The 15112-nt window shown below is 41.5% G+C and overlaps 1 protein-coding gene and 1 long non-coding RNA gene across 8 annotated transcripts in view; one reads left to right on the plus strand and one right to left on the minus strand.

The window, feature by feature from the left end:
* The window catches only part of SCN8A (sodium voltage-gated channel alpha subunit 8), a 145717-nt gene that overhangs the window by 78735 nt on the left and 51870 nt on the right, over window positions 1-15112 (plus strand). For all 7 annotated transcript variants that reach the window (XM_031650492.1, XM_031650489.1, XM_031650488.1 and 4 more), the window contains exons 12-13: window positions 77-209; window positions 5530-5768. In XM_031650492.1, the coding sequence (XP_031506352.1) occupies window positions 77-209; window positions 5530-5768 (372 nt within the window). The remainder of the gene's footprint in view (window positions 1-76; window positions 210-5529; window positions 5769-15112) is intronic.
* On the minus strand, window positions 1085-10148 carry LOC103875757. The gene is made up of 4 exons (XR_634689.3): window positions 10061-10148; window positions 3706-3811; window positions 2573-2694; window positions 1085-1172 (listed from the first exon to the last, which is right to left on the minus strand). It is a non-coding gene; the product is annotated as an uncharacterized LOC103875757 (long non-coding RNA).

Here is a 15112-nt window from a genome sequence, read left to right on the forward strand (position 1 = left end):
TCAAGTAAGGCCCAGATTTACTGTTATAGACTTAACTCACTCTATTTGCTTTTTTTTTTTTTCTTTCTTTTTGTAGGCTACAACTGAGGTGGAAATTAAGAAGAAAGGCCCTGGATCTCTCTTAGTTTCCATGGACCAATTAGCCTCCTATGGGCGGAAGGACAGAATCAACAGCATAATGAGTGTTGTTACAAATACACTAGTAGAAGGTATGTGCCCTATGATGTCAGTCCAACCTGCTGAGATATAAATATGTAATGTGCATGGTAAATATAATCCCGGTCCCTTGGTCTGAGTTTTGCAAAGGCTGTCTCTGAGCTTTAGGAATGGAGCCTATTCCTATATAGAAACTAGAATCACAAATTCTCTTCCTAAATTTACATGCAGAGAATCAAATATATGGGCTTCAGATACGCTGTCAGCATTGTACACAGGTAGGTAAGAGATATGAAAGGAGCTGCATGAGTGACCTAGAGGAACTCAAGACCCCTGTCATTGTCATCATGAGGAGCCGGTGGGGTGCCGTAAGGCATAAAGGAATGTAGATTGAAGAACTGCAAAGATATAAAATGATAGAATTTCTCTCATGGCCTGTACTCCTAAACATACCTTCCTTTTTTCCTTTTTAACTACTTACAGCCCTTTTGGTTTTCCCTTAAGGAAGAATGTACTGTGCGTTTTGATTGCACCTAGTTCTGTCTCTCTTCAAACACCCCCACATATCCATAAATAAATTTGATATGTGACTAGGTAAGTTGAAACCCTTCTTTCTTTGAGTGCTCCATGCCACAGGGAAAGAGCAACCACTGTTGAATCATAGCACGTCTGCAGTAATGTTGCTGTCAGTGCCTGAGTTCTCTGTATTAGGTGGGTTCTCTATGACACAACCTGGTGTGCTGAGGAATACCTGAAGATTTTCCATTAGGCCACAGTCCCCCTAGCAAGAATCAGCTCCTCTCTAGTTGTGGTGTGTAGTCCAGGATCTGCATGCTTTCATTCGCGGTAAATTCAGAGACAGATTTCCTCTCCCAAGATTCTGGTGGATTCTGCACCTGTCTTCTTCATTGGATTTATATTGATTTAGCTGAGTTGTCTCATGGTAGATCTAGACTATTCTTGAGGCCTCCAATTGCTGTTCTTCAGAATGCAGATGCCCAGAATAACCAAAGTCCCTGAGACAGGAAAACTCAAAATGGTCCTGGTATCCTTGAGACAAGCGTTTTTTCAGTCATTTAAACCCAGTGCCACTTCTACTGTGTGTGTATGTATATATGTGTGTGTGTATCGTGTGTTGGGGAGGGGTTTGCCGTGGAGGAAGAGTCCCTAGAAAAGAATTATCCAAGGGTGCTTACTTCCCCACATATGTGCAAAGAATGAGACTATAACTAGACTGACCTTGAGAATATATCAAGTAAAAAAAATGAATTAACTGCTTTCAGCTGCCTTAACAACCTCTATTTATTCCTGTTTTCTTTGATTACCATCGAGGTTATTGTCTGATAGAACATCTTCAAGCTTTCTAGCTTATACTTTAAGATTGTGGGCAAATAACTACAGGTTCTAAGAATTCCAAGCTAAGAAATCCTAGCTTAAGAACTTTGGCTAATTTTATTATTCACATAGAAACCAAGACAGGATTTCTCTGGGTATCTGTGGCAACTGAGAAAAACTAACAGCCTCCAACAGCTACACTTTATTATTGGCAGAGACATCACAACAGCAGAACTATCAATACAATGCAACAGTTAGTTAGTTATTTATTACTGCAGTGGCTTAGCCCAGGTCCCAGCAAAAGGAGATGCTCAAACAACATTTGTCAAGCAGACGTTGGCTATGCTTAGAATGGTAGGAGTGCTGGTGCTGCAGGGCTCCTTTCGGAGGCCTTAGAGCTTTTATCCCTTTACTGGGTTGGCTATAAACCATACGGGGATTTTAAAGTTCTCTTTTCTCCCTCTTCTCCCTGTTTCTCTTTCTGTCCTGCTGTGCTTATTCTCCACCCTCTACCCACCATCACACACATTAAAAAAAAAAAAAAAAGGTGTAAGGATAGCTCAGGAGACAGAGACACATGTAGCTGTGTTCCTGAGTAGGAAGATGTTATTCCAGTTCTTTGTCCTCTTTCCTAAGCCCTGATGTTCACATAGTTGTACCTGTCCTGCCATTTCTTGCTCAGGCATTCCTCCTGTCCTCTCCCCTTGTATTTGACCCTTTTGCTGAAGCTGATGGGACAGAACTGCTGTAAGCAAAGATCGATGAATGGCTGACCAGAATAACGTAAGAGGGAATGAAGCATCCATGCCTGTTTAACCATTGGTCCCTCTGTATTTAATGCTTGCTACAGCATTAAAAGCCAGCATTGAATGAATTGTAGTTCTTGCTCTCAGACTTTCAGTGAGGAAACTTTGACATTATTTTAATCCAAGGATTAAAATAATTATTATTTAAAACCCAAGAGGCAGGCTACGACGTACCTAATAGTTTAGAAACCACAGTGGAGAATTCCAGAATCCTGTCAATAATTAGAAAACCCTGCCTGTTCTGCCCCACCCCATCCTACTGCAAACATGCTTACCAGGATCCAGTACATTTAGTAGAGTTCACCACTAGCAGAGCTATAAGCTTTGGGGATATTTCAGAGGACTGGGTGTGGGGTGTAGGTAGAGTAGTGTAGTCTCACTCCTCAAAGCAGTAAAGCTGTGGGAGAAGGGGAGATCGTGGTGAAGTAAGAAAGAGGTAGTGATGTACTTGACATTGATTTGCAATATCAAGGAAATACTTGACATTATTGATTCTCAGGTAAAACAATTCCAAAAACTCCCCTAGAGGTAACTGGCCATAGCTATTTCTGCCACTATTTGTGTATTCCTTTATTCATCTGACAAGCATCAAATGTCAGTATAGTTACTTGGCTGATATCAGTCTTTCCTGTGTGGCAGTAACCTTAGCGAGGGTGGGAGCTCTTCATCAGTGTATCCTCAGTGCCTAGCACATTGCAGGTGCTTAAAAGTTGTTGAATTGAGTTGAAAGAAGCTCCTGCCTTCAGAAACTTCATGGTCTACCAAAGCCATTATCTTAGTGAAATTGTGAGGTCCTCTCTGAAAACAATTCCCAGTACCCCTGAGGTTGAGACCTAGAGTAACCTCACTGAAAATGTCCAAAAGCAAAGTAAGAGAAACCCCACAAACATTTGGACATCTCACTCCTAAATGTTAACCCATTCCCCCAAGCCAAATACTGGGCCATTCCAGGCATGTGGAACCCGTAACAGTTTGCAAAGTCATAAGTCACTTGATAAGCCTTCTTATTCCCCAAATGATCTTTTCCAGCTCCTGAAGTTCCACATTGTCTTACTTTTTGTCGGAGTGAAAGATTATCCTGAGGATCTTCCCTTCTCAGTAAATGTGGCTAAGAGATGTCTGGTATCCCTCGAGGAATTTTCCTGGTGCCCTGTAGGGCAGGAAAACCCCTTTTTCTGTGTGGCAAGACTCAAGACCTAGTTCATTTTAAAACATTACAATTGTGTCAACTGTCATAAATGTGAACAGTCGCAGCTTCAACCTCCACGTGCCAATGAGCAGCAGTCATTTGGAGAAGGGAGGAGATAAAAAAGGGAACGGAACTAAATTTCCAAATATGTACTGTAAGAATTTATGGAAATAAGAGAACCTTGTCATTTTCTTTTTTGGGGGTGAAAACTATATTTACCTTAGGAAGGGAGGGAGTTCTCTGAGGAAGAAGCCGCAGCAGATTTTCCTCACAGACTTCCTTTCCCACGCAGCCTCCCACGTGGCGCTTACAGGGGTCCTTAAATCTGAAAAACCAAGGCAACCATTTTCTTAGCAACCAGGGAGCCAATCAGAAACTCAGCCAAAACCACCTTGTCTAAAATAAAGCATCGCCATCCAGCTGGTTGGAAAAGGGAACGTAGGCTAATTTAAGGCAGCCATCTTGGTTTTGGTGAAATGTTAGGGAATTTTTTTTTTTTTTCTTAAATGATTTGATAGTGTCAGCAGAATTGGGCAGGGAGAGAGTAGCTGTTACAGCCAACCCTGTAGAACCTCACATTCTGACAGGTTTTCAAAGTTCACCTCTTAAAAAGCATCCTCTTAGCTCAGGGTCCTTGGAATTTTGTAATCCTGACAGTTGTATTTCATGCTTAATTTGAGGAGAGCTTTCTTATGTAGGGCTTCATACCTAGATTGTTGTAACTGCCAGTTGAGTGTCTGTCTTTGATATCTGATCATTCTTTTGAATCTTTGCTTTGGAAATGACCTTTGAGATCATCTAGTCCAGTGATTTTTCAGTCTGTGTGTATCAGAGTCCTGGGATTCTAGGGGAGTGCCTCAGGAGAGGAAGAAGTCTATCTGAGTGGGCTCCTGCTTCATCTAAGGCAATTCCTGGTTTATTTTATGTATTGGGAATTATGTGAGATCTTGTTTGAAAATAACACGTTCTGTTTCTAAAAGAGACAGAGAAGATAAGACAAAGGAGAGAAAGAAAAAGGGAAAAAGATGAGGACCCAGGGAGGGAAGGAGGAAGAAGCTGTAGAAAGAGAAAAGCAAAGGATGAGAGCAGGAAAGGGCAAAGGGGCAAGAAAGGAGACAGGAGGAGACAGAACGAGGAAGGAAGGGTGAAAAGGGGAGAGGAATGTGACTTGTATTTCTAACTTGACTATGAGCTGTAAACTTGTTGAGGGTGGAGACAGTAACTTGTACTTCTTATGAGAACGTAACAGATGTGTTTTACATGGTGGCTTGGTTGCTGATGCTGGTTCTGCTGATGAAGATAATAATAATAGCAAACATTTTCATGGCACTTTCTATCTGCCAGGGTATTCTGGGGCACTTTGTATATATTTTAGCTCTTTAATTCTCACAGCAAATCAAAGTAACTTGTTCAAGGTCCCACAGTTAGCAAGTGTCTGAGCTAGTATTTGAGCTCAAATATGTCTGGCTTAAGTTCATACTTTTGATGGCTTCTCTGACAATAATTGAATAATACAGTGTATAATAGAATACCTACCATTTATTGAGGACTTACCCTGTGCCAGATACTGTGGTGACTGCTTTACACTAACATCTCATTTAATCTTTAGTCAAACTCACATAAAAATGAGGTTACAGGACTCATTCACTCCTGTAACCTGTAAAGTAGATGCCTTGTTTTACAGCTGAAGCAGCTGAGCAGAGAAGTCAGTTACCTTGCCTGGTATCACACAACTTGTAAGCATTCAAGCCAGTTGAGGCCAGGGAGTCAGACCTGAGAGGCCAAGCTCTTGACCTCTGTGCTCTACTCCCATAACTGATGGGTTGAGTTTCATTTATAACTAGATCTTTATTAACAGAGAGGTGACTTGTATGGATCATGCCTCCTCTCTACCTTAGAGAGAAGGAAAATCCTTAGGAATGTCAGCACTCAGACCACCTTGATTCCATATTAATAACAGTGATAATGGCTGAGAGTGACTAGTGTGTCCCCCTGGTTTTCTCGCTGTGATTGAGGGGCCATCTTTGTTCTTACTTACTGTAGAACTGGAAGAGTCTCAGAGAAAGTGCCCGCCATGCTGGTATAAATTTGCCAACACTTTCCTGATCTGGGAGTGCCACCCCTACTGGATAAAACTGAAAGAGATTGTGAACTTGATAGTTATGGACCCTTTTGTGGATTTAGCCATCACCATCTGCATCGTCCTGAATACACTGTTTATGGCAATGGAGCACCATCCTATGACGCCACAATTTGAACATGTCTTGGCTGTAGGAAATCTGGTAAGATGGAACACTGTCTCCTGATACTAGGAATGTGTTTTGCCTATAGGACTTCTTTTTCTGGTACTGAAAGCTGGAGTTTCTTTGAAGAGAAAGTAATAGTTAATTGGAAGACAAATGCTTCCACATATGCCGGGACACTAGCTGCTTTTCTGCTCACTGTTGTGATCCCTTTCCTCTTTCTGCAGAACTTTGAAGACGTCATTTAGGAGCTATTGGCAGAAAACCAATGTTGGTGACAGAATGGGAGGCCTGGTATAGTGGGTTGGTTTCAGCAGCCTGAGCCAAGTACTTCTGGATTTTTTCCTCATTCTGTTTCTCACACTGATTCCTGCATTGCTCCAGCAAATCAGTTCCCCTTTCACCTTAAGTACCAACTACCACAAAATAGGGGAGCTCTTGTAGTACAGTACATATAACTGTGGATTTGCCTGCTCTGTCAGGCCTTAATTATGTAAATGGGTACTATTTATGGGAAAGTTTTCACTCAAGGATGGTTTCCCCCTCCAATCCAACTTCTAGGCCATTATCCAGTTTCTGCCATTAGTTGATCTTTGCCAAATTTATTTTAATATTAGCTTAAATTATGTATTTAATTTATTATATAAAGATAAGTATGTCTTTTTTAAAAACTATATTACAAAGTGTATATTCTGAAATCAAGTAGTTGTGATTTGAGAATTATGTGTTTTCTTTATTACAAAAATCAGGAGTTAATTGAATTTTGATAGACAGTAAAGAAGTAGTGCGAAAGAATCCCCTAGGTCACCTGGGCCCCCTAATTCCTTAGGTGTTAACCACAGGCGTGTCTAAATCTGGCTGTTACTGTTTATTAATAATTTGAGCGTGATTTCTGCCCAGTTTTTCTTGTGCGTTCTCTCTCTGTCTCCCTCTCTCACACACACACACCACACACTTTTGACCTTAAGTCCTATTACTGTACTATTAGAGCACTACAATATCATTTTCATTTCTTATTCTGAAAACATATGGCAAAGAGATCCTTTGTAGCCCATTGTATTCCCTGGTATACATCCAAGATGATTCTGTGGTCTTTCCAGTCTCCATGTCTGTGGTTGGTGACATGCTCCAGCCTCTCTGCTATGATGTAAACCCTTGTGTGCAGTCCAATGGAATGCCTGTAGTCTTGAAATGGGACACTCCCACAGACTGTCCAGGAAGTCTCTTGACTGGCTCTGAAAGGTGCCTGTCGGTGGGCACATGCTGTGATTGGCTAACATAGTACCTAGGCCATCAAGCAGAATTTTCAGCCTGTCAACAATATCATATAGATATAAGCTTTATTTTAGTAGCCAAGAGTTAAATAATGAGAAATATGTCTTGATAATTTTTATTGTTTGGTGTTGGTGGTTCTCTTTTCCCTGTAGAGCTTTGTTTTTCTCAAAATCTTTACTTTTCCTTGCTTTTTACAGAACCAGTCTTTGATTTTCAAGGGATTTTGAGAGGCTTTTTTACCTACCCCCACTAGAACTTCAGTCAGACCAGGGTAGCAAATAATGTTATTTTTCCTTTCATGAAAATTTAGAGATTTAGGATGACCCCTAAATTAGAATTGTAAGTGTTCAGAAGACTTTGCTCAGAACCATCAGTAAAGAAAGGAAATAAGAGAAGGTTGACAGCTAATATTCAGGAACTCCATGAGACAAGCCAACCCAGAACCAAGTTCTAAAATAAGAAAGCTCTTAGGTGGCAAGAGTTTTCAAACGGCAAGTAAATGTACAATTAGCAGAGGGGAGGGAGGGTAGTATATGGTCTAGCATACTTTGTACTAGATGTGAGGGTAAAAGGAAAGAAACCAAGAATGGTGCCTAGATGTGGGGGTTGAATAACTGAGGGAAAAGTGAAATGACTGCAAAGGAACTGGCTTGACGTGTAAAATCAAGAGTTCTGTTTTGGACATGTTAAGTGTCTATTCACTGAGTGGAGATGCCAAATAAGGAAGTTGGGTACGTGCTGGACCTCATGAGTGTTTTCTGGACAATACCAGAAACTCAAAGACATACCTTGCTGCCAATCAACAGGAGCGCTGAGATTGGCAGAAAGAATACAGAATTAGAAATCAGAAGATTTGGGTTTTGGTTCCTATTAGATATTGTACAACCTTAAATAAGTCTTTGATTTCTGTCCAGAAATGTTGTGCATCTGTAAAGTTAGGATAATACCATGCCATCATTGGTTGGGAAGATAAAATGAGAACCTATACAGAAGTCTTTGGGATAGCTAAAAGTACCTTATAAATCTTAGGAACTTATAAATCTTAGGAACTGTGTTAGTATAATTCAATAGGAGAATTTTCAGAGATTTGGAGATTTAGGTAGAGCCTTTGACTGAATCTGAGAGTAAGAGGATGGAAAAAAAAATGAGACTGACTTGTGAAATGAAGTATGACCTTGTCCTGTGGTTGGAATGTGAGGCTTTTCCTATAGCCCTGATTGTGAGTTAAGTTGTCTTTGTCTGTAGACATACAGAAAGATGTTTTTAAAGAAAGATGAGAACAGTGTTCTGCAAATTGAAGATCCCTGCCTCTTCTACCGTCCCCAAAAGAGAAAATAATAATAGGAAGAACCTTAGAGATAATTCAATCCTATCCGCATGTTTTATAGAGGAAGTTGAAGCCCAGGGAAGCTGTGTGACTTATACAGCCTTTGTGTTATACAGTAGATAAATGTAATGATTCTTTTCCTGCCTTTTTTGCAACTAACTGAATACAATAGTAAGTTTATCAGGTGACTTTTTAAACATTCTGAATCTTACAGGGAAATTTCAAGTACAGTACAAAAAACTTTTTTTTTTTTTTTTTTTACAATGAAAGCCTTGTCATGTGGCCTTATCACCCCCAAATACTTACAGTATGTATTTTTTATACACGAGTACATTCTTCTACATAACTATAGTATAATTTGTCAAAACCAGGAAATTAACACTGATGCATTACAACCATCTAATTCTCAGGCCCTATTCAAGTTTTGCCAGTGATCCCAGTGGCATCCTCTATAACAAAAGGATGCAGTTTTAGGATTACCCCATTACATGTAGCTATCTTATCTCTCTAATTTTCTTCAGCCTGGAGGAGTTCCTCCATCTTTCCTTGACTTTCATGTCTTGACATTTTGAAGACTACAGGCCATTTGTTATGTAGAATTCCCTCAATGTGGGCTTGAATTCCCTCAATGTATGCTTCCTTATGATTAGACGCAGGTTCTGCATTTTGGTAGGAGTATCAGATAAGTGAGGCTATCTTCTTCACGTTATATCTACAGTTGGCACACAGCTTCCATTTGTCCCACTACTGGTGGTGTTCATTTAATCACTTGATTAAGGAGGTGTCTGCCAGGCTTTTCATCTGTAAAGTTATGCTTTTTCCATTTACAGTAAGTCCCCACTTAACATCCTCTATAGGTTCTAGATTCTTGGAAACTGTGACTTTAAGCTAAATGATATACTGTATAACAAAACCAGTTTTACCATAGGCCAGTTGATATAAACAAGAGTTAAGTTCCTGTGGCATGTAGCACATCATGTGGCTTAAAGTTGCTGTTTTCAAGAACCTATTGAGGACATTAAGTGAGGACTTACTGTATACTTAATAGGTATTTGTGAGGAAGATCGTTTGAAGTGATTTAAATATCCTGTTCATTCAGATTTTGATTTCTTCCTTTATTTATATCAGTATGGATTAATGGTTTTCTCTTTTATCTGAGCTGTAATCCATTTGATGTTTAGACTTACTCTGATGTGACCAGTGGGAGTCCCTTCAAGCTGGCTTCTGATCCCTTTGACATGTCTTCATCACTTCCTGGCTTTCTGGTACCACAAGGTATTCCAGGATACTTTTGTGTTTTTCCTGCCCCGGGGCTGGAATCAGCCATTTCTCAAGAAGCCCTGAGTCTTTTAGTGAAAAAATGGCATTTACAAGTAGAGATCTAGGCTGAGTATCAGCTGAGGCAGGAGGATTGCTTAAAGTTTGAGACCAGCCTTAGCAACACAGTGAGACCCCATCTCTAAAACAAAACAGAAAAAAAAAAATAAGGAAGAGGTAACGATCTGAGATCTAGGTATGCATATTGCTATGGGAGCAGCATGCACGCCCTCTTAGGACAGGACGAGCTGTTTATATTGAGCTGGCCGTGGATATTGAAAACCATGAGTTGATTCTGTCACTTCCAATTCTAATCCAGCACTGCAAGATTCTTTGTAGTTTTCTCCCTTTCTGTATTTGTAACTCCTCCAACTATAAGAAACCTCATTGCCACTGTCTTTGGTGTACTTACTTGATCAAAAAGCCACTGTTACCTCTTACAGCATGGGTACCCTCCTCACCCTGTAGAGACTGTGGGTTACCCCCACCCCTTCAGCACCGAGCCGTGTCCTCCGTGTGGACACCTCCTCACACTTCTCAGCTTGGAACCCACACCAGTCCAACTCACACATGGTTTGCCCCACCCTGCTCGGCCCCTGTTGCCTCACAGTAGGCCTTCGCCTGCATGGACATCCTTCTCACCCCACACCAGGCTTTCTCCTGAGGTAGAAGCTCTGTTTATCCTGCACAGACTTTAACACCCCTCACCAGGCCACCCCTCCTCACCCTGCTCAGACTGCCACCTGTCTATGTGAACACTCTTGGAAGTTCTCACCTGGTTCAGTGGCTTTATCCCAAACTAGGCAACACCCTCCTCACCCTGATGAGCTCCACACCCTCACTGTCCACCTCCCTGTTTAGACACTTGCCTCACCCCACTCAGGATCTGACACCCTACATCAGGCCTTCCCCTACGTGAGTCCTTCCTCCATTCACCTGGCTCTGGCACCCCTTGTGAGTCTTCCCCTGCGGGGAGTCCCTCCTCAGCCCACTCCGGGATCTTGTCCTGGAGATGCTGTCTTTACCTTGCTTAAGCTCTGACTCTCTCTGCCAAGTCCCCCTCCCCCTCAAGTGTGGACGTCCCCCATCCCACTTGGGCCTCAACACCTATGTGGGGTAGCCACTCCTCATACCACTTCCAACTGCCCATCCTGGACTGTCGCCCAAAGCGGATGCCTCTCCTTGGCCCACAGGCTCTGACAGTCCATGCCAGGCTGCTCCCCTGCATGGACCTCCTCGCTCCCCTCCATGTCTGACTCTCTTTGCTGGGCCGGGGGTCTTCCTGGGGCTCCAGCACTAGGCGTCAGCCTCCCTCTACCTGCATACCCACCTACAGCCTTCAGGACTGAGTGGTTCAGAGGGAGGGGGATGGAAAGAAGAGCTAGGGCTTAATCTAACATGTAAGTTTAAGTTCTCAGATTCTAAGCAAAAGAAAAAAAGCAAAAGTTATTTTCCTCCTTCACCAAACATAAATGAATGTTATCATTTCTTAATTATAGGTTACCTAGATTTTCAGCTAAAAGGAATTCTTTTCAGATTTTAATTTTTCTTTCATCTGTGCTTCTATAGCCCCATATGGATACTTCTTTTTGAATACTTATCACATGATTTTTAGTTATTGTTCTGTCCCCTCCTGGTTGGGTAACCAACCACCTTAATTTGCAGAGGCCTGAGGAAGCTCTTGCAGTTTTAAAACTGGACAGTCCTTGTCTACAGGTACGAGTTGATTACCCTAACTGGAGATGCAGGATGCAGGATTTTCAGTGTGAAAAGTGGCAAACCAGGATGAGTTACTTACATTCTGGTGACTGAGTTCCTAAGGAACCATTATTTTTCATGGTCACGTTTTTTTTTCATGTCTCCATTGCGGTACACATAGAACTTTTAATCAAATTGAATTTGACTCACTTTGGGCAAGGATCTACTACAGAACAGGAGCTGACAAGTGCTTTTCCGAGCATAAAGAGAGGAGCATGCCAGAGGCTCGTCACTTTCAAATAAGCCTAAATTTTATCTGCATAAGCAATTAGGGCTGAAGGAGGTGTGTGACTTCTCCCCAGACCCTTCCCAAACCCCACAGTGACCCCCGAGTGAAATATACCCCAATCTTATACCCCTATACAGGCTTTACTTGGTGACCTGGCTTTACAAGTTATCAGGCCTATGACCACAGGCTTGTCCAAACTAGACTAGGCATGGCTCATGCCTGTCATCCCAGCTCTTTGGGAGGCCAAGGTGAGAGGATAACTTGAGCCTAGAATTTATTTTCTTTTCTTTTTTTTTTTTTTTTGAGACAGAGTCTTGCTCTGTCACCCAGGCTGGAGTGCAGTGGCGTGATCTCGGCTCACTGCAAGCTCTGCCTCCCGGGTTCACGCCATTCTCCTGCCTCAGCCTCCCGAGTAGCTGGGACTACAGGCGCCTGCCACCACGCCCAGCTAATTTTTTTGTATTTTTAGTGGAGACGGGGTTTCACCGTGTTAGCCAGGATGGTCTCAATCTCCTGACCTCGTGATCTGCCCTCCTCGGCCTCCCAAAGTGCTGGGATTACAGGTGTGAGCCGCTGCACCTGGCCAAGCTTAGAATTTCAAAGCTGCAGTGAGCTGTGATCATGTCACTACACTCCAGCCTGGGCAACAGAGCAAGACTCTATCTCAAAAAAGCAAAACACAACAAAACCCCAACTAGAAAGATACGATGACTGTGAATTCAGAGTATTTTGTAGAGAATAGAGAACCATTGTTTTATAGAATATTCTGAGGAGATCAGGACTCCTTTATACTCTTAAATAAAAGTGCTATGTCTATTGATATTTATCATATTTGAAATTAAACCTGAGAACATTTCTAAACATTCGTTTTGTAGTTAAAGAATTACAATGATATAGCTAGGTAAGTCCCAGCTACTTGGGAGGCTGAGGCAGGAGCATAGCTTGAGGCCAGGAATTTGATGCCGAAGTCCTCCAGGAACACAGGCTATGAATAGCCATTGCTCTCTAGCCTGGGCAACGTAGTGAGACCCCATCTCTACAAAAATAAAAAAATTAACCAGACATGCAGCTCATCTCTGTAATCCCAGCTACTCAGGATGCTGAGATGGGAGGATCACTTGAGCTCAAGAATTCAAGACTATCCTGGACAGCATAGCAAGACCCCATATGTAAAATAAATAAATACATAAATAAATAAATATCACAATAATACACCCATTACACATGAACATAAATAACATATTGGTGGGGGGAAACTATATTTTCTAAGAAAAACTGGAAGAATGATATCGTTCAACATTTTGTAAATCTCTTTCATGTCTGTCTTGTTTGTTTGTTTTTTGAGGCAGAGTCTCACTCTGTCGCCCAGGCTGGAGTGCAGTAGCACAATCTCGGCTCAGTGCAACCTCCGCCTCCCGGGTTCAAGCGATTCTTCTGCCTCAGCCTCCCGAATAGCTGGGATTATAGTTGCCCGCCACCATGCCTGGCTAATTTTTGTGTTTTTAGTAGAGACAGTGTTTCACCATGTTGGCCAGGCTGGTCTCGAACTCTTGACCTCAAGTGATCCACCCACCTGGGCATTCCAAAGTGCTGGGATTGTAGGCGTGAGCCACTGTGCCCGGCCTCATGTCTGGTTTAATAGAAGATAGTTAGATTCTCTTTTTCTGCTTCTACATTCAGTCTGTTGTGATATGTTATTTTAGCTAAAGTATAGGAAGAAAAGCTTGCCTCACACAAATAAGTACAGTAGTCCTCTCTTATCCAAGGGGGTTATATTCCAAGGCCCCCAGTGGATGCCTGAAACCTCAGATAGTACCAAGCCATACACACACACACACACACACACACATATATGTATGTATGTATGTATATGTGTGTGTGTATGTGTGTGTGTGTGTGTGTGTATATATATAGCCACGTACCACATAACAACATTTTGGTCAATGACAGACTGCATGTCTGACAGTGATGCCATAAGATTATAATGGAACATATATAAAAACTTGTTATATGCCATTTGATATTGGCCTTGCAGGTCAAGTAGGGGAAATGATTGATGTTAAGTAAAGGTGCTGGGACATTTGGTTTTCCATATTAAAAATATACATATATAAATGAAAATATATATATAAGATCTAGATTTGTGTAAGTACATTCTGTAATGTTCACACAATGACTAAATTGCCAACAACACATTTCTCAGAACATATCCCTGTCATTAAGCAATGCAAGACCATACTGTGTTTTGTGAATCTGATAACCAAGATGGCTGCTAAGTGGCTAAAGGGCAAGTAGTTTATACAGCATGGATACACTGGACAAAGGGATAATTCACGTCCTGGGAGGGATAGAGCAGGATAGCTCAAGAGTTCATCATGCTACACAGAACAGCATGCAATTTAAAATTTATGAATTGTTTTTCTAGAATTTTTTATTTAATATTTTTGGACTGTAGTTGATGGTAGGTAACTGCAACTGCAGAAAGCAAAACCACAGATGGGGGGTACTTCTGAAGTTGGAAAAGAGAGGACCATGTGCCTCCTGAGAGGGTCTTAGGGACTCTAAGGATCCTCAACTACCCTTTGAGAACTGCTGCATAGGAACATAAATTCTAAAGTGAATATTTGATGACATTCGGGAGAACAACACTATTGCATTGGGGATTAAGTTTTAATACATGAACTTTGGGGGACACATTCAAGCCATAGCAGACACTTATATATAATTACTGATACACTGCATGTAATTCTTCCCTTTCTCCTCTTTGAGAAACATATCACAGTGCAAACAAGAGCATCATAGGATAACCTTAAATCTGCTCTTCTCAATTTTAAAAAAGCAATTCCTTCACATAGCTAATAGTTACAGATGTATTTTGACACACACCCAACTGATGGCAACATGCCATGTGTTGAAGCAACATGGTGACTGACCTCTGTCACAGACAATTCCTGATACCTGGGGTCATTCATCCTGGTGATAGGCAACACCACATGACTGTTTCATTGTTGATTTCCCTTAGGAACCAGAGTTCCCACAGTATAGATATCCCAGGGTCAATCAGCCAGTGCTTGTTCATGAGTACTTCCTGTGTGTTTACCAGGAACCAGTGGGATAACAAATCAAGTCTCTACTTAGTGTGTGTTAGGCAGGCTAGCATTTCTACTTGGAGAAACCTCCAATGGGTTTACACAAAGGGTGAAATGTATGTCAGGATTTGATGAGCTGTCTCTGCTTTCCCTGAACTCACTCAGAGGGATGTTCCATCTATAGATGCTTAACTTGTACTATGAACTTTGATTTTACTTAACTGGATCTCTTTGTGGAATTTTTGTTTCAATTTGAGACTGTTGCATCTTCAATTTAGAAACATGAGGAACTACAGAAAAGCATATGAATACCAAAAACCTATAGTCCACTTATCCATTTTGATGTATTTCAGTCATCATTCTGTTTTTTTATTGCTGTTCATTAATT

The sequence above is a fragment of the Papio anubis genome, chromosome 9 (genome assembly GCF_008728515.1).
Source record: "Papio anubis isolate 15944 chromosome 9, Panubis1.0, whole genome shotgun sequence".
Classification (NCBI taxonomy): domain Eukaryota; kingdom Metazoa; phylum Chordata; class Mammalia; order Primates; family Cercopithecidae; genus Papio; species Papio anubis.